Source organism: Passer domesticus, chromosome 4 (genome assembly GCF_036417665.1).
Source record: "Passer domesticus isolate bPasDom1 chromosome 4, bPasDom1.hap1, whole genome shotgun sequence".
Lineage (NCBI taxonomy): Eukaryota > Metazoa > Chordata > Aves > Passeriformes > Passeridae > Passer > Passer domesticus.
In genome coordinates this window covers 53,410,873-53,437,343 of record NC_087477.1, presented here as the reverse complement: position 1 = coordinate 53,437,343, position 26,471 = coordinate 53,410,873, and the positions used below count along the sequence as shown (strand labels likewise).

The 26,471-nt window shown below is 35.7% G+C and overlaps 1 protein-coding gene across 9 annotated transcripts in view; it reads left to right on the top strand.

Annotated features, from left to right (window-relative positions):
- Nucleotides 1-26,471, top strand: part of FAT1 (FAT atypical cadherin 1) — a 104,926-nt gene that overhangs the window by 40,395 nt on the left and 38,060 nt on the right. For 5 of the 9 annotated variants that reach the window (XR_010361262.1, XM_064417972.1, XM_064417970.1 and 2 more), the window contains exons 4-8: nucleotides 14,696-14,757; nucleotides 17,537-17,866; nucleotides 18,373-18,583; nucleotides 20,768-20,836; nucleotides 22,799-22,938. Coding sequence is in view for 8 of the 9 variants with exons in the window: in XM_064417972.1 (XP_064274042.1) it covers nucleotides 14,696-14,757; nucleotides 17,537-17,866; nucleotides 18,373-18,583; nucleotides 20,768-20,836; nucleotides 22,799-22,938 (812 nt within the window). In the remaining variant the exon portion in view is untranslated. Of the gene's footprint in view, nucleotides 1-14,695; nucleotides 14,758-17,536; nucleotides 17,867-18,372; nucleotides 18,584-20,767; nucleotides 20,837-22,798; nucleotides 22,939-26,471 lie in introns of those variants that run through there. The other 4 variants (XM_064417976.1, XM_064417973.1, XM_064417971.1 and 1 more) reach the window with 2 other exon arrangements.

The window sequence follows — 26,471 nt, the reverse complement described above, 5'->3', positions numbered from 1 at the left end:
GACCAGTTTGAAACTGTTAGTCTGCAGTGGGCACTAACACAGGGGTTGAGTTTTGACTGAGGTTATCAAGTTCATAAGTTCTCAAGTCTCTCTTCTGTCTATCAGATATTGAATATATTTAATCTGAATAGATCTTATTTGGTGTGAAAGTGTTTTCAGTAGAATTGACATGTTAAGGAGTTGAAAAAACACTTTAAAAGACAATGGTTATTATTCTAGTTATAACACAGTGTGTTTTATCTTCCCCAATCAGTTAAAAGAGGGCTCAGCTGAAGAGTACATTTGACTAGAATTGGAGAGATCAAGTCTTGTCTTGTTTGCTTATGTGTGTATATATCCTTGTTGTACCCTGTGAAGTTACCGCACTGTAAGGTATTTGTCCAAGGAAGAGAAACCTTCCCCAGGGCCCCAAGTTTCCCTTCCAGCCACAGGGGAGATGGGGCTGGAATATTAATCAAGTCTTTTTAACTGTATCCTGTTGAAACATTGAAAATGACAGTATGAGTTAAATATCTGCTGTTGTGCATCCCCAAAGGTGAGTTGAGGACTGTAATGCCATTCAGTTCAAGTTAACTAAAAGCTAGTGTTGGGATTCTTGAAATATCTGATGACTGTTAAAAATACAGCTTAGGGGAGGTAATGTGTTATTATCTCTTCTCCTGGTCAAGGATCCATTGTTTCCTTTCTCTTTATAAAATTTAATGCTATGGTATTGTGGCCCATGGCTGGAATTCTCACACGTAGTAGTAATACAGATTATAAATAGAAACAACCTACATGTAACACTGTATCAAGTGAAACACTGCATTCTGTTCTCCTGATGTAGCCAATGCATTTCTAGAACTTTGTGGACTCCAGAATGAGATGTCTGTGTCTTAATGCAATAATCCTGAATTTTTAGAAACTGACTGACGTGGATATAGTTCCTTATTCACAAAAAGAAGAGATTTCTTTTCTTGACAAGAACTATTTTGATTGACTGATTAGTTTATCAGAAATGCTACTTGTTTAAATAGTATCTGATGCTTCTTACTGAAAACTGTTTCCAAGTACTCCCTTCAGTAAATCTTCACTGACACTTAGAAATGTATTTTATATTTCAAATTATTATAAAATAACTTAAGGAAACACTGCTAAGTTTTTCTTTGCATGCTGTTTCACTTCTTGGAACAAGATATACAACACGATACATCACAAGACATTTTGTAATCTTTTCACATATACTTGGTCTTTCATGAAAGCAAATGAAATAGCATTTTATTTACCTTTGGAGTTTCCGTGCAATGAAAGAAAGTGCAGTACATATGAGCTGTCCAGGTAGAATAAAAATAGTTATCATAATATTATTTGCCAGAAAGAATGAGAACAGAGAGTTGTGGAACAGAATGCCACAACTTTCATGCTAAATCTCAACACAACTGTAGACAAACCTGCAAATTATGGTAACTACTTTATATCTGCTTAACTTCTTGCAGCATAGCCTGTAATTAAATACAGAAGTAATTGACGAAGTGGAAGAGTTGCAACTCATGTTAATACATTTAGGTGGAAAGAGTGAAGTTGCATGATTTGGTGGCTGTTCTGAACACACATCCTGGGACTCTGTGGTTAATCTCAGCCCTTAACACTAGAGCCATTGCACTGAGGCTCAGAAAAGATTTGCACATTTAGGAACACTCATGCACAGCAGAGGATTAAATGGCAGTAAACAAGTTCTGAGATTTGTGCCTTGGAGCTTAAAATACATATACAATGCTTTTATAAGCACATGTAATACATATGGTATGTATAATAGTGCTTTAGTACTATTTCTGTTTCTTGCAGGTGTGGTTTATTTGCTTGCGAGCTATTTAGGTACTTGTAGAACTAAAAAGTTTCACATATCGTAGATGTAAGCTGCATGTCTGTATTTACAAAATACAATTGATTATTTTAATGCTTGGAATAAACTACTCACTGTTTCTATTTTACATGAACACAGTCCTGTTGAGTAGAAAAATTTATATTTTTCCTCATCTTCATGCCTATGCTTAAAATATCTTAATTTGCTTTTTTGCTTTTGAGAAGTGTTGGAAGGATGACACTTGATAGCATGATTGCTTTCTTAGAGAAAGTGGAACAGACAATTGGTATGTCAGCTGCAGGTAGTAGCTGATGACCATTGCATATAAGTGTACATTTATGAGTCAGTGAATTATGATTTTATAATTTCTAATATATTTTTATTTAGAAATTGTATATTTAGAAACTGATCTGTTAATTTCTCTTCAAAAGAGTTATTGTATTCATTTTACTAAAACCTTTTTTTTTTTACTAAAAGGTTTGATAAACCATGTAATTTCTTTCTGTCTGAGGAGGGTAGGACATACATGAAATATGAGCTTTCTGTTGCACCTAGTAAGAATTGTAAGGGTGGTTTGCAAACGAGCTCCCCAGTTTAAAATGTTTGCTGACAGTTCCCCAGAATGACATTGTCAACCAAATTCTTTTCCTATGGGAAATGGGAATAGTTTCCCATTTCATATTTTTTTCTAGCTTTACTTTTTAAATTGTGGGATGGCAAACGTCATGTGAAATTAGAAGAAAGGTATTAACTTTTAAATGACTAGCAATAACTCAGCAAGTCATATGTAAAACATGGAAATTGAAGAGCTAGGAAGAATTTCCTAAGTTGCTATAGAACTAGAGACACTAGACTGAATTCTCTGTAAACAAAAAAAGCTCACTGAATTCCCTGAACTCTGCATCAGTTTCCATATGGATGAAATAGTTTTGCTATGCCATGTTTTTTAAATATGGCTGCTGCTGAGTGTTACAGGCTCTGTATGATGAATATCTCAAAGATTGCTGAGTTAAGGTGCCTGAAAGAAAGTTATATTGCATTATAAATGCAGCATGCGTGCTAGAATGACAAAATCTGCATTCGCTTAGAGAAAGGAGTTCCAGCTCTCCCTAGTATTACTGAGCAAGAAAATTGAATCCTAACCAGGTATCTGTATAGTGCCCTTATAATCTTTGTAATATATGTATAATATACATACATTGTATAATACCTTGCACATATATTCAGGCTAGAAATAATTTCTGATCTTTTGACCAATTGGTATGCTTCTTTCCACTTCCCCAGGACTTAGTTATATTTGTTGTGCCAACCAGATTTGGCTTGGGGAGGGAATCAGGGCTGGGTCTCAAAAAACACTTTCTTGAGAAGTCATGCCTTACCTCAGAAATTTAAAGCAATAATAGCAAATGAGGAAGAGAGGTACTGTGCCATATAACAATTTTGGTTCAGATTGGCAGAAATGCTGATCACAAAAGTATAGCTTTCTATGCTTTTAATGAAGCTGGGTATGAAAGTGATGCATGCGTCTAAAAACTAGTCTTGGGTTGACAACATGGACAGGAGAATGCCAGAATAAATTTCGAGTTGTTAATTTTCCCATGCTTAGGTTTTGCAGGTGTAAAATAAAAGTAATTGTGTGACCTAATTACTTGGGAGTGTTGTAAAGCTATATTGAGTTATGTATGAAGCAGTTTGGTATTTATTAGGAGAATATTATGGACATACCTTTGAGGAAATTAGTAATCCTATGGTGTAGGAGATAGTCCATTTAGATAAGGATATTAGCTGGGGAATTCAGCAGAAGCTTTGATTAATCGCCCATTTCAAAACATAACTGTATCCTGTGCATTTTACACAGTAACCTTTAATCGAGTGTGTGTGTGTGTGTCTGTCTGTTGGTCTGTCTGATTTGGAGACTGAAGTGAAATGGGAAATGGGTACAGCTGCAAACAACTTCCATGGGTTTCCGATAACACAGGAGAATTACTTAGTGAGGAAATGAAGGGTCAGTGACCACAGAGTAGTATTGGCTTCATTTTAACAAAGGAAATCTTTGTTGTTTAACTACTTGTGGGTTTTAATCCCAATTGACGTAATATTTTGGAGCTTGGATAAAACCATTTTTAGTATATTGCATGCTTATGTGATTTAAAATTAAATAAAGATCAAAATGCTGAATTTTTTCATGTAACTGCTGTAGCTGGTAAGCAAAGCCAGGCTCAATTATTGTTCACTTATGTCACACAGCTTGAAGTGTATGTAGCAGCCTCTATGTGCTCAAGTGTTTACCTGTTTCATGCAGATAAAGTAAAGTATTTGATTATGCTGTCTTTAAAATAGATTTTTTTTCTTTACTGGAAATGTGACCAGAATTACCCCAAATGTTTTTAAAAAGAGTTTAATTCTGCAAAAAGCTACTTTGTTTTGCCTTTTTAAAAGCACTTGAAGTGCTAGGTCTTTTTTGTAACTGGGAAAACAAGTTATATCTGAAATTTCTAATAATATTTTCATATCCTTTCTACCCTGTTTAGAGATATAGCATCTGCAAATATAGAAATTTTGCTATAATAGGCAGCTATTTTTAAAATTACTTGAAAGCATGAGAGACCTTTATGTAGAGAGCACTTCTTTTAAATCTTAGGTAGTGGTGTTGGGGCTTTATTTTATTTATTTGTTCTCTTACATCCCTTTCTAAAAAGAAAAAAAATTTGGGAAAATAAATGGGAAGCACAGCAGTCCTTTCTTTTTCCATTATTTGTTCCTGGAATTACGTAAAAACTTTACGTCATCCTCTGCATGATCTGTGTTGTAAACCAAGAGTAAAAGAAAGGGAGAGTCTCTTTCAATTTTCCCATGTTCTGATGCAGCAGTCATGGAGACATAGGCTTGGGTTGGAAGAGACCTTAAATCTGATCTTGTTCCAACGCCTCTGCCATGGGCAGGAATACCACCCTGGTATTCCTAGATCAGATTGCTCGGGCTCCCATTCAGTGTAGTTTTAAGCACTGCCAGGAATGAGGCATTCAGAATTTCTCTGGGCAACCTGTTCCAGTTCTTCACCTCCCTGTGAGTATAGAATTTCTTCCTAACATCCTAATCTAAATCTTCCCTCATTCCCTTTCCCTTGTCCCATCACTATCTGCCCTTGTGACAAGTTGCTCTCCTGTTTTAGAAGCCCCCTGTAGGTACTGGAAGGTCTTCCCAGAGCATTGTCTTATCCATGCCAAGCAATCCAAACTATCTCGGTCTGTTTTCATCGAGAGATGCTTCAGTTTCCTCATCATTTTCATGGCCCTCATCTAGACCTGCTCTAATGGGTCTAAGGACCATCCCCAGGGCTGGAATGCAGCATTCCAGGTGGGGTTTCACCAGAGCAGTGTAGAGGGGTGGAATCCCCTTCCTCAACCTGCTGGCCATGCTGCTCAGGATGTGGTTGGCCTTTGGGGCTGCAAGTGCACATTTCAGGGTCGTGTCCGGCTTTTCATCCATGAGAACACCCAAGTCCTTCCCTGCAGTTTATCTCAGTCTGCTGTCAGTTCATCTTCCGGTCTCGACTCATATCTGTGGTTGCCCTGACCCAGTGCCTTGACTTGCTGAAGTTCATGAGGTTCTTGTGAGCCTACCTCTCAAGTTTGTCCAGGTCCTTCTGGATGCCATCCAGTCCTGTTGTGTCATCTGCACCACTCAGCTTTGTGTCCTATGCAGACTTGCCGAGGGTATATTTGAAATGATAATAGAACCAGACTCCCCCTATAACACATATTCTTTTGAGCTGGAGTATATAATATGCAAGACTATAATTCTAGTCAAGGGGGAGACAGTGATCAGATACTGTTGTGAGCCACTTGCAAAGTCCTCTATTCACATGTGCTTTCAGAGATAACAAGCTTTGCTTGGTAGGATCTCTGAGTAGTGTAACTTGAAGTTCTGTATATAACAACACTATAATATTAGTATTGATTAATTTCATAATAAGAAAATATTCCTCAGAATTAGAGCCCTGATTCAAATCAGCTTGCCTTGAATTTTTTTTAAATCAATGAAAATAGATCAATCCCAGAAAAAAATGTTGTTCTATATGAAGTAATATAATTTTTCCTTCTTAAAAATTCACAGTGGAGTCACAGTTCAAGGACTAGCTGGATATGATCTACAAAATTATTCCTCAGTTTCACTGAGAGCCAAGGCAAGATCTTTGACAGCAGTTTACCTGATCATCTCTTTTATGAGCATTGCATGAAGTTCTTTATGTATATGGTGCAGTTACAAAAGCAGTTCCCTTTAAATCAGTAGATAAGAATGCTGTGCGCTTTAATACATTCTATATTGTAAATGTAGAAAGTGACATGATGAAAAAAAAGAACAAGGGAAGAGGCAGCAGCATTTTATAAATCCCCAAATTCTCACTTAGAAATTAATGTTTTAGTGTTTAAATGTATAGGGAGTTCAGAGCATTACAAATAAAGTAAGTTTGAAAAGATCTTTCAAGATGATGTGTGATTTTATGGTAATAATTCTGTACTTAGTTATTGAAGATGATATATCTCAAAATGAGATAAAAAATGAGTGATGACATAAGGTAACTTAGAGTTAATTATGGAAGGCTTTGAATTGGTGTGGCTTTTGAAGGCAAGAATATTTTCGCAAAGTAAGCAAAGAGGTAACAAAAATTAATAGTGTTCTGTTGACAATAAGATCAAAGTTCATTCTAGAGGAAATGTATCATCCTTACTAGTTTTCTTAAAATAAACATACATGAGTTTTGTTTAATATTTAATTCAAAATTATTTTAACTATGTTATTATTCATTAAATACAGGGTTTTTTTCAATTTTATCTTATAATGCTATTGACTTACAGTTCTAGGTTTTATCTTCTGTGTGACAGAAACTGGCAAAAGAATATGAATGACTGGACTTACCCTAAATGCTCTCAAGCATTTAGAGAGTAAGAATTATCCTGAGAATGCAGGATCATAGACATTTTAATGTAGCTGTTTGGGTGTTTGTTATTATTTATATAGTTCTTTTCATTATCTCCCAAATAATTTTACTGCTAAAATTTGCTGCACAAGAAGTTAATACCAATGTTAGGAAATCCAGACTAAAAATAATGTAGTCAGTGACTAATTAGAGTATACAAAATGACATGATTTACTTTTAGTTAGATACATTTGTGGAATTTTCTACAATTATATGATCAATAAACACTAATTTTACATTTAATTTGAAATCTAGTTGAAATTGAAGTTCTACCGTGTTTGTCATATTGGATGGCTTAGCTGTTTATATAAATTTTGGTTTTTTCCTTATGCTGTACATAAATAATCTTTGGAGGGTTGCTTGTCTTTGCTTCATGCTCAGATCACAAATATGATTAATGAGTATTCTGCTCAGTAAATTCCAGAATGCTGTTAAAATAGTTCAGGTAAGTGACTCCAGATGTACACCTTGCAGTTATACTTTATAGTAGTAGGATTGAGTAGGTAATTGCCTGGTTACAGATAAACATGGTGCCTGATGTAATGAAATATTAGCCAAACTTTTTGGTCTTATATACAAAGCTTACAGTCTGTCTTGGCAACAAGCCTATAAACACTGAGCTGGACTTGATGATCCTTGCATGTCCTTTCCAACTCAGCATATTCTGTGATGTTACTGCAGTAAATGTGCTGCACAAATACACCCTTATTGACAGGGTGTTACCCCTTGTTGATGCAGTCCTGACTTGGGTAGGACTGAGATCTCAAATTATTGCTTGACGTTTCATGGAGTAATTTTCAAAGGGCAAGAACTATTCATCTGAGACAGATGTGCCAAGAGTGTTTTTTGTGGATGAAATCCAGAACATATGCACTAGCACCTGAAACAGGAATAAGGAAATATCTAAGTGAAAAGAAAAGGTGATCTGAAGAGCAAACAGAATGTAGTTCTTAATGTGTTTCCGACTTTTCAGTCTGCAGTTTACTTAGGTGTCTGTACACTGTGGGAGTGTCCTGTTGGCTTTTGCTTGAATGGCTACACATGGGAATTGAAGGGGAGAAGGCACCAAAACTGTGAAAGACTGTACTAGTTCAGTGCCATCATGCTATACTTAACAAAAAGGGAGCAGTGACTTCATCAGAGTGTACTGCAGTAGGTTTCCATTTTAATTTTTTGAAAGCTAGGATATTGTAACTCATTTGTGTAATTACACTCATCAGGAAGTTTATATATGAAGTATAAAATAAGTCCTTTAGCCCCAAAAGTGTATTTAGACTATCCAGAAAAGTCTCCTAGCCACAGGCTGTGTGCTCTGCTAGGCAGAATGGATCTTTGTTCTACCTAAAGAACTGCCTGGCAAAAACAGGTAAAATTAAAGAGGCCAGAGAGAACAAGCAAGCAACAGCAGAACTAATGGAGAGAGTGTATGGCTAGGAGACTTGAAAAAGGAACCCAGGCTCTCAATTCTTCTTGAAAAGTGGTACCATTTTTGAGATCTTTGTTAAAAGAACAGTAATGATTGCTTTTAAGTGTTGTACTTGAGCAGAAGAGGCATTTGCAGCCATTTAAGGTGATTTTAAATTACAATCCTAGTTTCTCTTGGGACTGTATATTTACAATCATATTTCAGCATTAGAAACTTACTGGTGACAATTCTGTTACTGGTTTCGATGAGAGTTATTAAGGTGTGTAGAACAAGGAAGAGTTTAAGAATGAAAAGCAAGTGAAATTGCTAAGGAATTATCTTTAAGACTATGTAAACCAAAGTTCAGTTCCTTTGTGATATACTTGCTCCAGTATGATAGCTTGTTAGCACTATCTTGTTTCTTTTTTAACTCGGCAGTCTGCCTTCATGGTGATGTAGGGCAGTGGCGATATGTTAGACTTTGTAGCTTATGATAGTCATCATCAGTCATTGCATGGCTCATAAGACAGAGTTTTTTTGCCAGCTGCAAAGGTGGAATCTCTTCTTCAGTCCCTTTGTTATTCATTTTTATTGACCTGCTTTTATTAACCTGTTAATTTGGTTTGGTTGTGAAGATAATTTTTGGCTTACATAGAAAACAAGCTTTGACTATACTCTTGCCAAAAAGCTTATTTGAACATCTTCAGAAAGAAAATGTGGGCCTTTTCTGGTGGTCATTGATTATATGGTAAGTTAAGTGTAAAACAGAGTTAACTTGAAATCAGTTGAAAGAAGACTGAAAAAAAGTCATCTTTATGTGTGAGTGATGAAATAATCATGGATTATTGTTTTATCAGTAATTTTGTTCATGTTTTGGAGAGTGCTGAGATATCAGAAGAAGTTGAAAATTTTCTCATAAGAGATCTTTCAGACAGTGAGACTTACACTCACTGCATTATGAGAGATGTCTGAGACATGACTTGATCACACCTAGTACTTCTGTGAGGAGGAAACTGCTGATTTCTGTGGACTTAGTCTGTCATACAAAAGAAAGATATAATCCTCTGTCTAGAAGGGAAAGCTGTCTTGAATTGGATATAATACACTACTTCTTAAATGACAAAGATTAGTAGGAAACCCTCCCTTGAAATGAGACAGTATCTCTGTCACTTGAAGATACATAATTGGTCTTCAACTAACAGAATATTTGCAGTAATTTGCTCAGTGCTTTTGGGCTGTATTATGCAGTAGGTAGCATGATTACTATTACAGCCATGTGTGAATTTAAAATCCATGCTTCCTTCAAATCTTAGACTGATTTACATATTAAGATCTTGTAAACAAGGTCTATTATATGTTAAAAATAAAAAAAGAAAACCCTTTAACATTCACTAGTAATTTGTTGGTTTGGGGGTTGAAGTGGGGAAACGAGAGCTAAAATAATAATTGACTAAGTTGCAGTAGTCATGACTGAGAGCTTAAGTGATAATTGACTGATGCAGCCCAGAGCAACCATTATACTGGTTAGTTATAGTTTGCATTTAACACAGAGGACAAAAGCCACGTTGACCAAATATGTCCTCCCTCATATTTAGTTTATGACCTGTATCTGTTGAAGTTAATGATAAAAAAATTTGTAGCTGCTTCCTTAATTCTTCAGTGCTAATTCATTCAAATATCAGAGAAACTATTACTTTTTGTATGCTGCAATTCAAATGGCATTCTACTAATTCAAATCAAGCCTATCAGTTCAAACTCATTGGAGGCAGCACAGTACACTTAGCATCTACTTTAGTCTTTTGGTTCATTGTGGGGGTTAACCATGTCTAACAGGCAAACTCCCTCCCATCTCCAGAATCTTCATCATCTCAAGCTGAATGTGCAGTTGGAAAGTCTGCAGGTGTTTGTGAAAGCACAAATGCACGGGGATGCATCATGTGTACTCAGTAAAATAAAAACTTCAAGCCTTCCCCCTCCCCTTGCAAAGACCACTTTTTCTGATGCCACTTCTTTTTTTTCTGATGCCACTTTGACATCATCCATGCCTTAACGATAGCTAACAGATAATTCTTAACAGAGTGCCCACCTAATATTCTATGTTTTTTTAAGAATATTGTCATTTCAGCATTGAATGAAAATTGCTGATGTTCTAGTCTTCAGAAACCAAGATAATAGGGAGTATCTGGGAGCCAGTGTGAAATACATCTCTGCTAATATCTGATCTCTGGTGTTAATTTCTATTCCAAATGTAGAGTTTTATTCATATTTATAATTGTATGCTGCAGTTACATTTCTGTATGTTTGTTTTGCTGTTATTTAAAATAGAAATCTGAAGTAAGTTTTATCTGAATGCAGTTGTGATTCTCTTAGTTTTTGGGTAGACATCAAATAGACAGCAGGTATCCCCAGAATGTAAACTCAGATAAGGAATGAAGAGAGAATAGAGTTGTATTTGCTACTAGTGCAGTTTTTATTGTTTGTTTTGTTTGTTACAGATGTTTACTGTTAGTTTCAGTTGATTCTAGTCACTCTCCAGCTAGTGAGGCAGAACTATGATTTATCCAGAGATTCTCTAAATTATTTAGCTGCTGTTCTGAAAATGTTTCTGATGAGGCAAGTTTTTAAATATTACTAAACACAAAAATTGCACCAATTCACTAGAGATACCATTTCCTCATTATTATCTTAGAAATGTTTTTTGTAAACTTGTATTTCTCAAGAATGCTTGACCTATCTGGCCATAGTGACATTGATTTCAGGTGAAATAATAGTCAGTGATGTGACTTACTGCAGCTAATTGTTCTTTTTGGTTTTGGGAGAGGGGGCTGACAAAAGGAGGCAGAAGCAAAATGCAAGAATATGACTACAAAACAATGCTATGAGTCAGTTTTGCTTTGAAATAAAATGGATTGTCACAAGTGACCCGTTTCTCACACATGCTGTTATTTCATTCAGTAATGAATACATTCTCCCCATCTCATAACAAGGATTTCAAAACTGAATGTTTTACAGACTTCTTCAGAGCTTAATTGAAATCTTTTACTCGCCACTCCTTTGGGGATGCGGTGCGTGCAAAAATGTGGTCATGAATTTATTTTTGTAGAGGGAGGGGCACAGCAAGGATATAGATAAAATGTTACAGAAAAGAGAAGCAGTTCCATCTTAAAAAACTTAAGAACAGAGCAGAGTGGTGGCTCTTGTTGCAGGGAGCTTATATTAGGTCCAAAGATTGTCCCCAACCCTCTTAACAGGCAGTTACAGTACATAAGAACACTTGACCTTATTATCACAGCCATAGTTCAGGAAAGCTCTTCAACAATGGACAAAATCTGTTGGTGCAGCATTAAATATTCTGTAATATAGAAAAACATGGCAAAAATAGAAATATGTTGTGATTGCAATAATCAAACCTTTTATAGTCTTAAGCTGAAGTGAGACACTTCACTGAAGCTAAATTTGCACTTAGGAAAGCGTCTATCAGTAAAGAGTTAAATAAAAAGAATGTCATGCATGTGTATGTGAGTCTAAATCCAGAAGTGTTACATTTCCTTTGTTGGCATTAGTTTCTGCTGAATATACAGGATATATATGGTGAAGACTAAGCCCTTCTGTTATTGGTCTGAAGTGTTTTAACAGAAGTGTGGCATGCTTGGCTGAAAAGACTGTAGGTTTTAACAGATCAAAGCATGTATATTTTGTTCTTGCTGGATATTTTTCTGCTTACCCATTTGTGTTGCATTGACCAACTTCATTAACCAAAATTTTATCTGGAGCAAGACTTCCTTTAAGAATTGCTAGTGTGTAAAGCAGTGGTACATGGCAGAATTTTGTTTTGAGTGCTTAAAGCAAAAGGTTTTGAATGGTTTTTTGATTGATTTTTTTTTTCCTCCAAGTATTAATTGCCATCTTTAGGGGTGACTCCAGTCTTCATGGCTCTTGATGAAAAATAAAATGGATAGGAAGCTATTAAAACATGCCATTTTTCTGATCTCATGTAATTCTCTACTTGCTGCTGCTGTGAGAGATGGAGTCTTATTATTGTTAGAGGATATAGACTAAATATTGAATATTCAGGGAAATGCAAGCATTATGAGATATTTCTGCTCGATTGCTTTGTTTTTCCTGTGTTTTTTGAGATTTTTCCCATTTTCAAATCAGCTGTTCAACAGTAGTTCAGCATAGCCTTTAGTGGCTGTCCTTTTCTCTTTTAACTGTGGTGAGCCTTGAGCTTAATGCTTCATGGGAGGGCTTGTGCTGGATTTTTACAGAGGTACTCAGTAGAAAGAGATTTTAGGAGAACTTGGTGTTTTCTGAAATCACCTGCAAGTCCCTTTACTGGAAGGAAGCAGATGAGGTGGCAGCTGTGCCACTTGTGCACCTCCAATTAACAGTCCTATTCTGTTTCCCATAGTGCCTGTGAAAAGAAAATGTACTATCCAGACTTGGGCAGAAAAATAAAGCTTTTTAGGATATGTGACATTAAATATTTTCAGTTGTCTTTGTTCACAGCTCTGTAATATCCATGTGAAAATATTACCTCAGGAAGGTTAATAGACAACTGTCAGATCATTTTCTCTTTCTTCCCTTGCCCCCTCCTAAATTCACAGTAATAATGCAACTTGTTTTCCTTGTTGTTTGTTTTGGGGTTTTGTATGTTTGAATTTTCATTCCCCCTTTCTTTGTGTCTGAGGACAATTACTTCATAATACCAAAAAATATATCTTAACAATAGCAAACATATCTTCTATGTAAAAACATTAAAACGTAAAGCAGGAGAAGATAACACATCATTGTCAAGAATACTAGATAAATAGTTTGATATGATGGCAAACAAAATGCTGGAAAAACAAGGGCAGATTTGACCATAATTGGAACAGCTGTTATTTGCACTATCTGTTTTTTGCAGAATAGTTGTTTGAACATTTGACAGCTGTAATATCGCCTTATATAGGTTTTGTTCATATTATTTAGTACATGCTGTTTTGTTGGTGTAAGTAGACTACAGCTGTTTTTGTCAGAAACACTGAGTAGCTATTCACCTGTGGTATACAATCCTCTTTCTTTTGCCCTTTCTCTTTTAAGTGAAAATGAAGATTGCTTTTCTTACATATTCTACTTTTTATCGCCTGAGAGACAAAATTGGAGGCTTTTTTATTGTAGCAGACAAGCTTTGAAAATTTTATAAGTGGATTTTAGTTTTTCTTACATAAGGTCATATTAATAAAAAAATTACTGTGTAGTTAGAAAATGGAACATGAAGTGTGCCACCTGTATTTTGATCTCTATTTCATCCTTCATTGGGTAATTGCTTCCCTGTTTTCCAGTTTGACAATTAAAGATCGAGGTGGCAATTTCACTATCAAAAAGTTTTCACTATCAAAATCTGGGATAGTTGGATAAAATGTCTTCTGACATTGCATTTTCCTCTGTGTTGCTGCTTCAGAGAATATGGGATGCTTTGCTTAGTAGTTGCTTAAGCTGGGCGAATCCAAACCTTGGTGTTTGCTTCATGAAAGGCCAAGTTGGATCTAGCAAGATTTACTAGCACGAGCTCAGTCCCGTGTGAACACAGTAATGGTATTTGTGGGGGCAGCTTGTACCTGTGAAAAGGTTAATGTCTTTCTTTGCTTTTGTGCAGCAAAGAAACTGAATTCTCCTGTGCCTGCATCCATGGCACTGTTAACTCACACAATAGCAAATCATTCTGCTGTAATGGAGAGCTGAGCAAGTTTACTTGTCGTGAAACTCAATAGTTAAAATTCTGAACTAACTGTTAGGGAGAATGAATTCAAGATCCTTAGATTTCTCTTTTTGTTACGTCTTACTCCTTGACTGCCTTCATTTAAAGCAAAACCCATCATGCCTTCCTAATCTTGCATCAGGAGCGTATCAGTCTTATGACAAAATATAACATCATGCATCATAAACTTGTGGTTCTTCTCTGCTATTGTCAATAGCAACTGTTTGACTGCTTGTCATTGTGAAATTAAGCGAACACATGCAAACTGCTCTGTTTTTTCTATTATTATTGCATCTCTTCAGGTTACCCTTCTTTTGCCTTTATCACTAATATTACAAATAGGTGTTTCTCCTCAAGAGATAGGTAATTAATTCAGATAGTATCCATCAGCACCCTTGGAAAAAGGTGTATGAAAACAAGATTTCATGTGGGAGAATTGCATTCGTTACTCTGTCAGAAACATAACACACACAGATGTGTTGGAACACTGTTTGTCTTAAGTGTTACAACAGCTTAGTTTTCAGTTTGCAAAGAATATTTTCACAGCTTTTAAGGATTGGAAACCCTTCACCCCTTCCCCTAATGAAAGCATAAATTCTACTAAAATGGAAGTGGCCACCTAAGAAGAAATTGATATTGAAGATACCAGTAACTACTGATTTAACCTAACCTTCATTCAGATTATTTTCTTGAAGGACCTGATTAATTATTCTCTTACATTTGCAGGGCTTATTACAACCACATCCAGAAAACTAGATCGAGAGCAGCAGGGAGAGCACATACTGGAGGTAAATAATTTATTTAAATTGCTGAAAAACAGTGACTGTAAGTTCATTGCTCTTTTACAGAGAATTAAGTTTGCCAGGCTTGATTACTATATGAAGAATTTAAAAAACTGTGTATCAGAAGTAATTTCCTTCTGTATTCATTATGTGGCAATGCAGATAACCACCTGTCTTATAAAAACTGTGTGTTGAAGCTTTTTTGCTATAAAAGAGTAAAGGTACAGATTGAATGCATTTTTTTTTCTGTATCTCAAAACAAAGATTTACATTCAAATGGTACAAAGGCATGATTGTTAAAAGGAATGTGATTCCTTTTTTTATCTTCCTGTGTAATTATTGGAATAGCTATTTCAGCCTAACTTTTGCTGAGTATAGGCTTCTGCAAAAGAAGTGTAGAATGTTTTTATAAGGAGAATGCAAAAGGATGGTATGTGAGTAGCCTTATTTTCTGCATAACATGTTTACCAATCACATCAGTTGCAAGACATGCATTGTAGAGCCCGAATCCAAGAGCATGAAACTTGTGACAACATGCTTTTATTTAACTATATTTAACTAATTACCTGGAGTTTATTTAAGAGCTTTTGTCATTCTCTGTCAAACAACCTGAAAGTAAAACATATAGAGAACTTTAAGTTATCCAGTTTCACAGTGCTGTTGAGCAGTGTAATGGCATGGTACTTCTCCTGTAGTGAAGACTTAATCTTAGGACATAAGGATCACTGTGACTGTTTATCTGGAACATTTTTTGTGCCTCTTGTCCTGGATGACAGATAAAAGACTAGAATGGGAGTTGGCCAAATTAATGTTAAAGACAGAGAAGCACCTGTAGACTTACTCAAAACTCATGAAATCTGTAGAAAGGTGTTCCAATAGGAGTGCGATGACTGCAGAGACGTGGAGATGAATGTATTTATTCCCTGACAGCACAAACTATCCTTTTGCATAATTACCGTGTGTGTGCAGTCTTCCTGGGCATTTTGTATCCCTTTGGTGCATTGTGAGCTGGATTAATGCAGCTGTTGGACGAAATTTTTTTGTATCATTATTTTATTTTCTGTATCAGCTTTGAAAAGAACGCTTTGCACCTAAGTAGCAATGGGACAGAATTTCTTCTGCAGTGTGTTTCTAGAAGTAATAGTAAAAAAATTAATTAGATGGCATATCTTATTTAGTACTACATATAATATTCCTGTAAATTTTAAAGTAATTATATATTTCTCTTTCCAAATTGCCTCAGATCAGGTTGTCTCTGTTTCCCAAATCAATTCATGTACATTATGTCTTATTTCTTGACCACTGCTATGTATATTGGTTGTAAAATTGGTAAATCATGATTTTTACTTCTCTATATATTATACTGGGTTTTAAAAATCATGTTTATACAGTAAATAAAGTGAGCTGTGGATTATTTTCTGATCCTGAGACAACGTGGCCCATATGGCTTTGATTGCTTACATCTTATCCCCGGAGCAGGCTGACCACATCCAAGTTGCCTGTTGAAAATTGTGTCTGAATTGTGTGAATTCTCAGGCTGCACCTAAGTAACGTGTATGTGTGTGCTACTTGTTCTGGGACAAAACTTATGCCAGAAGTCATACTCACAGTGTAATGTTATGGGCAGTTGTCTGCTAGCAGTCATGCTAATTTAAGCTTAACTTTATAACCTCAAGTTAACAAGTACAGAACTCAGAAAGTTTATTTTTAGGATTACAATGTCACGTAATGGTACATAAATCCTCCTGCTTTCATCATTCTGTATAAAATAGCAGTTGAAGCTCATTGCTCTTTAGTTTGGAACATTGTTTATTGCCTGCTGGTGTAATTTATAATTCTTTGTTCATTTTGAATCCTAGCTGGTAGTTAAAGTTTTAACTAAAAGTCTGTGAAGTATGTGACATAAGAACTCTTAACTACAGAGCGATACTGACAGACAGCCTGGCCTAAAGTAGCAATTTTCCCATGTGTTAGTTTTTTGTTTACAACTCTAATAATAGGTTGGAAAGAAACCCAGAAATGTACAGAATGGTGGACAGACCAATGTGCTGAGCTAATTAATTGAGTATTGAAATGTTGACCAGATGAATTGGTGGATTTATTCCTTTTTACTATTAAATTTGATCTTTGATTGCACTTCTTACATAGTAGTAACTAATATGCCAAATTTTTTTATTCTCAGTTTGTGTTTTCTGAGTTCAAATTCACACCTTATGCAGTTATTTTAGATTAGCTTCATGTTATTCTCTCGTATCTTAGTATACTCTTGGTTATGTCAGTAATGCCTTCAAAACTGATGTTGCATTCAGATCAAATAGATGTTTCTCAAATTTGCCTTTGTTATTTGCTTGGTTCAGGGCAATGCTAATTTTATGTTAATTGACATGTTATCCCATACCCCTTGTAATTTACTCATTGGGGATATGCTTTGATTTTCTCATTCGGTGTGGCTGGGTTTTTGTGGTGAACTGAGCGGTATGTGGTGGTGTACAAGTACTAAAGGGAACAGAAATTCAAATATGTGAAAATCATACCATCTGCTAGAGATGAACGTGAATATTTGCATTTCATGTTGCATTTAATGTGTCAAAATATTAAGATAATAGCTGAATATACTTTTGAGTACCTTTTGTAAATACCTAATAGCTTTAGGCAAGTGCTTTAACTGAAGTTCAGGGATAACTGTGCAGTTGTTTAGGCAGTTGTAGGAAAACCTCACTTAGGGAGGAGCATTGTTAGAAGGACCATGTTTGAGTTCTAACTTTACCCTTGTTAATAAAAACAGGTAACAGTAACAGACAATGGTACTCCTGCAAAATCAACAATTGCACGGGTGATTGTGAAGATCTTAGATGAGAATGACAACAAGCCTCAATTCTTGCAAAAATTCTACAAAATTCGGCTTCCAGAGCGTGGTAAGCCTGAGCGAGAGAGGACTGCTAAGAGAGAGCCCATCTATCGAGTTATTGCTGCAGATAAAGATGAAGGCCCCAATGCAGAGATCTCCTACAGCATTGAAGATGGTGATGAGCATGGCAAATTCTTTATTGAACCAAAAACTGGAGTGGTTTCATCAAAGAAATTTTCTGCAGCAAGGGACTACGATATCCTTTCAGTGAGTGAAAATCCTGTATATCATGAATATGTAACGGGTTCTTTTATCTGTTTGTTTCTTATTCAGTAGCTGGCAGGTGAGTGACTGCATCTGAAGGAAGAAAGCTTCAACAAATCCAGAAGTATTGTTTTGTGTGTTTGTTTGGCTTTTATTAAGGGATGATTTGAGATGTTTGTATTGTGTATTAAGAACTGCTGTTCTTTCCCAGAACTTGGCAGATAATTTGTGTGATGAGGGAGCATAAACAATCAGTTTGACTCACCTTCAGGAAGAAAGCAAAATAAAAGTGAATTTATGGTAACATTTTGTGCTGCTATCAGGTGCTGCATACTTTTTCTCCATTTGCTGCCCAGATAATGAAGGGCAAGTGGCACTTGGAGAGACACTTAACCTTTTTGGAAATATCTCACACGAGCAAACATGCTTGGAGCTTATTACTGCTTTCTATTTATGTGACATAATGATTTATGTGATCCTGTAGCCTAAAAGATGTGTCTGTTTCACAGATTAAAGCTGTAGATAATGGTCGCCCACAAAAATCTTCAACTACAAGGCTTCACATAGAATGGATTCCAAAGCCCATCCCACCCACAGAGCCTATTTATTTTGAGGAATCATTTTTTTCTTTTACGGTGATGGAAAGTGACCCAGTTGCTCACATGATTGGTGTAATAGCTGTTGAACCTCTTGGAACACCACTTTGGTTTGACATAACGGGTAAGGATGCCTTAAGGGCCTTTATTATTAGAAACAAATGCATGGAGTCTGAGATACTGGAGGGCTCATTGCAGCTTGGTTTTAATCACCCTTCTAAATAATGCAAAGTTTTGACATTCTTCAAATGCAGATGCAGATTTTATAAGTCAAAATTATTTAATTTTTATCAATGCCACTCTGTATCAAAGATCAAAATTGAGTTGTAAAATATCTGCTGTGTTGCAGTTTTAAAATTGATTTCTAAATATTGTGTCACTGAAATGAAAACTAATGAAGTCAATCTTGTGGACTGTATTATAGGAAAGGGAATAAGAGGCTAGTTTTTGGCAAAGCAGGAGAGTATGCTCAAAAAGAGATTTTACTGTTCACATGGATTTCTTCTCCTCTGGGCTGCTTTCTCAGTTTGCTGTCTTTTCATTCAGTACTAAAAGGAAAGCTTGCAATGTTCCTAACCCCAATTTTCTTCCTGTACATATTCTTTCTACTAAATCATATCTTAACCTCTGCTATTGAAAGGGGATTTCCAACCAGTAATATGACTATATGTTGATGTCATGGTAACAAAATTAATAGTACTTTTTTGAAGTTTAGACTTACAGACTTATGAGCACCAGTAATACACGAAGTGTTCACTGCATAGCTGATAGTAAAACCAAGTTCTGTTGTGTTAGAATCAAGGAGAACAGCATAGCTTTGTTTCAGGAGAGGTGCTTTGTAATCAATTACTTCTAGTCTGGAGTGAACTCTTTCTGTCAGTCTACCAGATTTTTGATAGATTTGTGATTTTTCTACTACATTCACAAGAGAAGGGTCTTTTTCATCTTGGTTACTACTGAAAACTTCAGCCATGATTATGATGTTAAGTTGCTGGGAAGAGCATATTTTAAATTATTTTAATTTATTTATTATTTTAATTTATTTCTCAATAATTTAAGTATTTTAAACATCTGTTTTGCTGGTATGTATTTCCTGAGGTGTACTGAGAACAGCAACAGTTAAAAAAAGTTTATGAAAGTAACGCAGCTAGCAGGAATATACAAATGCCAAATACTTGAGGTGTTTTTGTATTCAAAAAATTTTCAAGCACGTGCAAACAGATACAATTCTTCCCTAAAATCATGCTTCATGCATCAGCAATCTGTGATGATAGTGATAATCATTGCTAATGCAATAAATACTTACACAGAATTTTTTTAATGGTTCTTTATAATGGTTCTTGGAAAAAAAAGTTCCTGTCCAAATAGATTATAATTGATAAAAACTGTTGGTGTTTAGACAAACCTAGGGGTTACAGATCTGTACAATTCTCTAGAGGGACTAAAAAGTTGAGGATGCTTTCTTGCATTCTCATAGGAGCAAAGTTCTGCATTCAAGATATTTTGGAACTGAGGCTGCTCTTTCCCTGTTCTCCCAAACACACTCAGGGACATGGGAGTAGAAAAGTAGAAAGTATAAAAATAAATGAGCAGGAAAAATGAGAAGGTATTTTGTACTCCAATTCAAATTAGGGTTATCCATCCACAGCAAACAAATATCTGTAGATCAAAATGAGTCCATTAAAAGAAAGGTTAAGAAAATGACATTGCCAGAGAAAGGTGAGCAGTTCATGGAGATGAAAGAGAGTAGATAGAATAGGCCTCAGAGGTTTTTTGGAGTCTGAACATAGTATAGCAGTGATGTTTTCTGGGGCCTTGTGTTAGCAAAATTTGTTAATTAAATTGGGGATGTACTTTCCTATTGTTTATAGTGTACTTCAATTGCTATGCACTGTGAACAGTGTGTACCTCTGAATAGAATTCTGATTGACAGTATTATTTTGATCTGCTCCTTCTAAGTATGCAGCACACTTGGACATTTACATATTTTTATTGTATGCCTAATGCAGAAAATGAATGATCTTTTCCTGCTCTTTTTAGAAAGACATATACAGAAAACTCCATGGGGAAAGCATAATTTGTCCCAGCATTGTAAAATAAACCATTTTATTTTGATGACTTTCTTAGTAAAAGTGTTTTGGAAAATTTGATTATATGATCATGTTGTGAAGTTATGGGCTACTCTTACAAGTGGTCACTTTACTACCCTCTTTTTACTGTTTCTAATAGCATGAATGAATTTGATTGACAGCTTTCCTTTGTGTTCTGTGCTTGCTTTCCATGCTTTCTTTCTTTTTGGCTGAGCCAGGAGACAAGCTTGCTAGTGAAGTATTTTACATCTTACAGATGGCTTGTGACCTGAACTGTACAGCAGAAGGTATCTGCTGAGATCACATAATTTATTACCAGATTATGAGATCTGAAATGAAAGCGTACATTTATAAACTATTTATTTTATTAACCCTTCGGAAATCAAAGTGCTCACGGTTGCATTTGTGACAGGTTCGTTTTTGTTTTGTTTTGTCATCATTACATTTATACAGCAGCAATTCTGAGCATCCAGTTTTGGCTTTGGCCAAAATTGTTGCTGTTATACTTCCAGTGTACTAGATGCAGAAGTTTGGGTTGAGTTCTGCTTCAGCGGATCACCAGATATCACTACTACTACAAATATAGGCAAGGCCCTGGTGATTTTCGTGGTAAGGAAGGAAAAAATGTTGGTTACAGAGCTTTTCCTTGTGTCAGGAAAGCTGACTGTACCAATTCATGCTCATTCACTTTACTCTTCCCTTAAAATGTAGAGAACATTGAGACATCTGAGAAAATGGTTTTGCCTGCCAGTTATAAAAGGAAAAACTAGATTCACCTCCTAAAACTGACATACTGCACAAAGCCCGTTAAAAAAAATTCATCTGTTAGGAAAAAAGCTGCTGCCTTTCATCATGTCCAGTTTCTATCAATTTGAGTGATTCAGAAACTGCTACTGGGCCAGTAAGAGGAGTTGGCTTTCAATTGAACTAGAAAAATCATGTAATGTTGGTCATTATGAAATATCTCAAATCCAGTGAAGCAGAATCCAGCCCATCTTTCCTAAACTGATATGTTTGTCATGCAGTAGAACCTTCTAAAGGTGAAATCCTTTCTACATGTGAATGGGGGCTCATATCAGTATTTACTGTTTTTTTCTTGGACTAAGTTCAAATTTGCAACCTTTGGAACTTCACCCTCTCACTTCTAACCTTGGCTTTTCATAAAACGCATTTAGTGATTTGCAAAGCTTAGCATGTATAATCTTGTTAACGGAAAAAAAAGCACTCAGATGATATCTGCGTGCTATCTGCTAGCCTTGTAAAATATAATTAGAAAAACATATGCCCATAATTAGGAAAAATTGGTTTGCCATATCGAGCACGGACTTGACCAAAATAAGAATTGATTCTTCCATTTTAGGCAGTTTATTGAGAGGTCTAAAGCAATTGTAGTTAAATGGCAGTATTCATCATCGCTAATAGTATTTGGGTTTAATGGACATTGCATTCTCAGTACAGTCTGCTCTAGGTGCCAGGATGATGATCAATTAAATGTTTAAGCAACTGAGTGTAGCTATTGATCTACACAGTTATTTAACTATATTTCAAAGAGTAATTTGAAAGTTTCACAAGGGAAATTAAGATAATTTGCTTCAGAAAAGGAACTTGGCCATATTTAAACATTGGGCATTTAAACATTTAGCACTATTCTAAATCCTGTCTTATCTCAGTAAGATTGACATAGTAAATTCCTTAGATATTCAACTTTAAGATGATAATCCTGTGGAGTTACTGCAGCTTTTTCAGCCTTATCTATAGTCATATGTGAATATAATAATATGTACTCTCCTCCAAAAGACAAAAATTTGACTGTATGTCGAATGGGATTTTAATGTATTTTGATAAAAAGTATGTTTTTCACTTATTAGCTGATAATCTGCCCAAAAGGAGCTATTGCATTTGATGCAGTAATTCTCAATTTCGTGTTGTATGGAATCATTAAATTCCATGGATTTTTTTTTTTTTTTAAGTAGAGAATCTTGCTAATAAGAATGTCCCTGCTGACTTTCCATGAGCTGGGCAAGTCAGCTTTGTCCAAAACTACTCAATTTTAAATATCTATTTAGCAGCATATCATGTTACCAGGAAAAAAACCTAAAATATTTAAACTAAATGTATGTATAAATATATGTGTATATATATAGTTCCACCTTCATTAAACATTGGAAGACAGAACATTATCATACATAAAAATGATGATGCAATAATGCTTTTTGTTAACTTCTCCCTCTCACCATTTCCTGGACAAGGTGGCAACTATGACAGTCGATTTGATGTGGACAAGGGCACGGGAACTATCATTGTTGCAAGACCTCTTGATGCAGAACAGAAATCAAATTACAACTTGACAGTAGAAGCAACAGATGGAACCAGATCTATCAGCACTCAGGTAATGAACTTTCTGATGAAGCACTTATAAAAAGAGTGTGTAGCTGGAGAGTGGGGAAGCTGTTGGGTTTTCTTCTCACCATTTTTTAAATCCTAAACAATGAACATGGTTTATTTAAATTATGGACTTTGTCTAAAATATAAGTGAATTCTGATGATCACAGAGCCATGTTGTTTGATGGCTTAGGTGTAAAGGTAGTGTGTTACTGTACTGTAGTCTGAACCAACAGCTTTTAAGTTATAACTTGTTCCTACAGCCAAATAAATGAAAACAGAAACTAAGCCCCTGCTTGCATGACTTTCTTACAAGAAAAGGATTAATACTACTCATCTGGATTACTCTTCTTTACAAGCTCCTCCAAAATCACTACATAAAGTGATTACTGTATTTGAAATTTAAAGACAACCATTTTAAAATTTTGTGGTTTCCCTCCCCCTGGAAGATCTATGGATGACCAGTTGTACAGTGTCCAAGAAACTAAGCTGCTTTTTCTGCATAGTGTACAGATAGAAACAAGGTTTAGATTATAACATCTCTTTGTAATGTCCCAAATACTTTATTTTAGTTTTGGTGAAAGTAGAGATTGTTTTTCAATTTCCAAAAAGCAGCAACCTCAGACAAACTAGTGTTTTAAAATTACCTTTTCCTAAGACTGTCTGATGGTGGCAATTCTTTGCAGTTGGACTAATAAGTTTACTTAAAGGTGCAGAAGCCTTTTCTGATACTATTGTCTAATTCATAGTAAAGTAGTTTATGATGTATATCCCACCTGTTTTTCCCATCTAGTTTCTTTTCCCAGCCCACAACCTGAATTGTATTTGAAAGTACAGTTTAGCTGAGGTTGGTGTGAATCGAGCCATGATTATAGAGCAGCTTCTCTTTTCTTCCAGATAGAAAGGAAAGGCTTTATTTACTGATTAAAGGCTGTTGGATTTGGAGCGTGATGTGTCTGTATTACCTACCCCTATCATTGACCTACCCTTCAGGCACTCAAAGAGCAATAAATGGGTTGCTGCTGTCTTTTCTGCACATGGAGATCTGTGCTACAAATACAATTTCTTCTTGTTCAGCTTTTGTGCAGTACATACATTTTTCTGTTATCTTTTCTAATGTCTTAGATGCTGTCTTCTGCTGTTAGCCCAAAGAAAAGATGTTTCTTGTCAATGTTAGGGATTTTTAAACAGAATCTTTATTGAGCTGGCTGCATGTCTTGAGCTTTGATAGGTCAAATAGAGTAAATTTGATAGTAGAAGGTGACCAAATTTAGCAGTTTACTTTGAGAAATTCCTTTTCTTTAGAGATGACAATTGCGAGTGATTTTTCTAGACGATGAATCTTCAAAGACAGCAACAGGTTTCCCAGTAGGAGCTTTCTGCAATCATAGCTGTGGTGCCATTGTCTCTGGTGCTGATAACCACCATCCTGCTGTAAATTTATTAAATTCACCTACTTGTAATAAAAAAGTTGAGTAGTTTCACTTCTAATGATTACAGAATGCTGGATATAGAAGGCAGGAATTTCTTAGGACAAAAAATAGAAGAAACACAAATTCAACTAACATTCAAAAAGACAGCAAGAGGCTTTTCCATACGCACTTCCCCCTCCCCAAAATCTGCATTCAAAAATGCCATCATACATTGTGTTGGGGTAGCCTGGGGACTAGGCGAAGCTTGATATAGGGCCTTGGTGAATGCAGAGAGCCTATCCAGTGCTGCTGCTGGCATAGCTGAATTTATGCATGTCCTGAGCTGTCACAGTTGAACCATAATCTGCTTTGTCTTTTAGAACAACCAAGAATGGGAAGGTCAGAAAATTACTTTAACCCTCACCCCTTCTTTTCCTCTGAGTTATGTGATTCATTTAGTTCTTCTTGGGAATGCACAGTGTACTTTTTGTTCCTTAAATGAATTTGTTATTGTAACATTTTGTAAAGCTAAGTGATCATTATAAACACTTACCCCACAGCACTCTTCTCCAGAAGAACTGGAGTAGTAGTCTCACATTTGTCATTTCTGTGATTGCTTTTTCTGTGGTTGTTTTTCGTATCTTTCTCTTCCTCTCTCAGTTAGACTTGGCAGGATCAGAGACTGTGGTTTCTGTTACAGACAAGCACAAAGACTTCCTTTGCATTGTCTTTCTTTTGCCCTGCTTGTGGGATAAGCCCAAGTTATGCTGTTGCTGTTGGAGTCTCACTGTGGTGTGTGGGATTGAGGAGTATGGATTAGTTCAAACTCTGCAACTGTTGGTGAATAATCCTGATTTTAATTTATTCTCTTATCTCCCCCATAACTCCTGGCCCACCTAAATGCACTAATCTGTGAAAACAATCCTCAGGACTATCCCTCAAAAGAGACATTTCAGATCAGGCTTAAATTAGGGGGTTAAAATGTTGATACGAAATCAGAATTGAAAGTGTGATTTATGGCTGCCAGTGTGTAAACTCCAGTACTCACTGCTGAAATTTAAATGCTGATGTGGCACTGGATTCTTCTAAGAGCTGATGAACAGTTAAAATGGAGCAACAGGCAAAAGAAATTCTGAATTCTGAGTACATACATGAGGAACAACAATATCCCATACAGAGCTTTTAGCTTACGAAGTAATTGCTATAAACACTGGATATAACCAATTTAACAGATTTTGATTAACAGCAGAGTAAGTAATTTTACATTTAATTTGAAAAAGGAAATGGCATTTGCAAGAAATTGGGATGGGGCACAAGAAATTAAAATCTTACTGTATAAAAGCAGCAGTGTATTCAAACTGGCTTTAAACTGTAAGGCATTTGCTGGCCTTGGGCCATTAACATCTGTAGGGCATTTGACTCTTTCAGGACTTCAGTTAAATAGCTTTTTTGAAAAATAAAGCAATAGTAGGCGTGCTGTCTGTTAGAATTTTGCATGCATCTAAATGCCAAATGCATGAGGCAAAACAAGGACAAACAAATTCCAGGCCTACAGTAGTGGTGTTCGACATGATGTTAGAAATTACTGTTGTCAGACTTGGAAGGATTATGATTAAAAATAAAATAAAAATACAGAAACTAAATAACTAAATCCCACAAGTCAGCATACCTATGTACTGAAACAGAAAAGGTTATTCACAGGCTGTAAGTAGTGATAAATGAGCTATTGAATTGATCTTTGGGGCAAAAGCAAAAGATGGTCCTGTTTCTACCTATAGCTACTTGCAGTCATTGTTATGTATATCAATTTTTTTCATTTAAAGTAATATTTCAGATGGTTTACAGCTAATTGCAGCATTTTACCTATTGCTTTGCTGTTGCAGAATATTTAACGTTGCTTTTTGCAAAATCTATATGGACATGATACTTTTGGAATGAAGTATAATCTTCATTTACTACATCTTTTCATGTAATTTTGCTTGCATTTACAGTGCTCTACAGAGACATTTAGAGCTGGAATGAAGTTATATCATCTCTGGATAATACAGCTTTTTATTTTTGAAAACTGTATAAACATGTCCATGTAACTATAATGTAATTGTGGAACAGGAGTAGATTTTGAACTCCA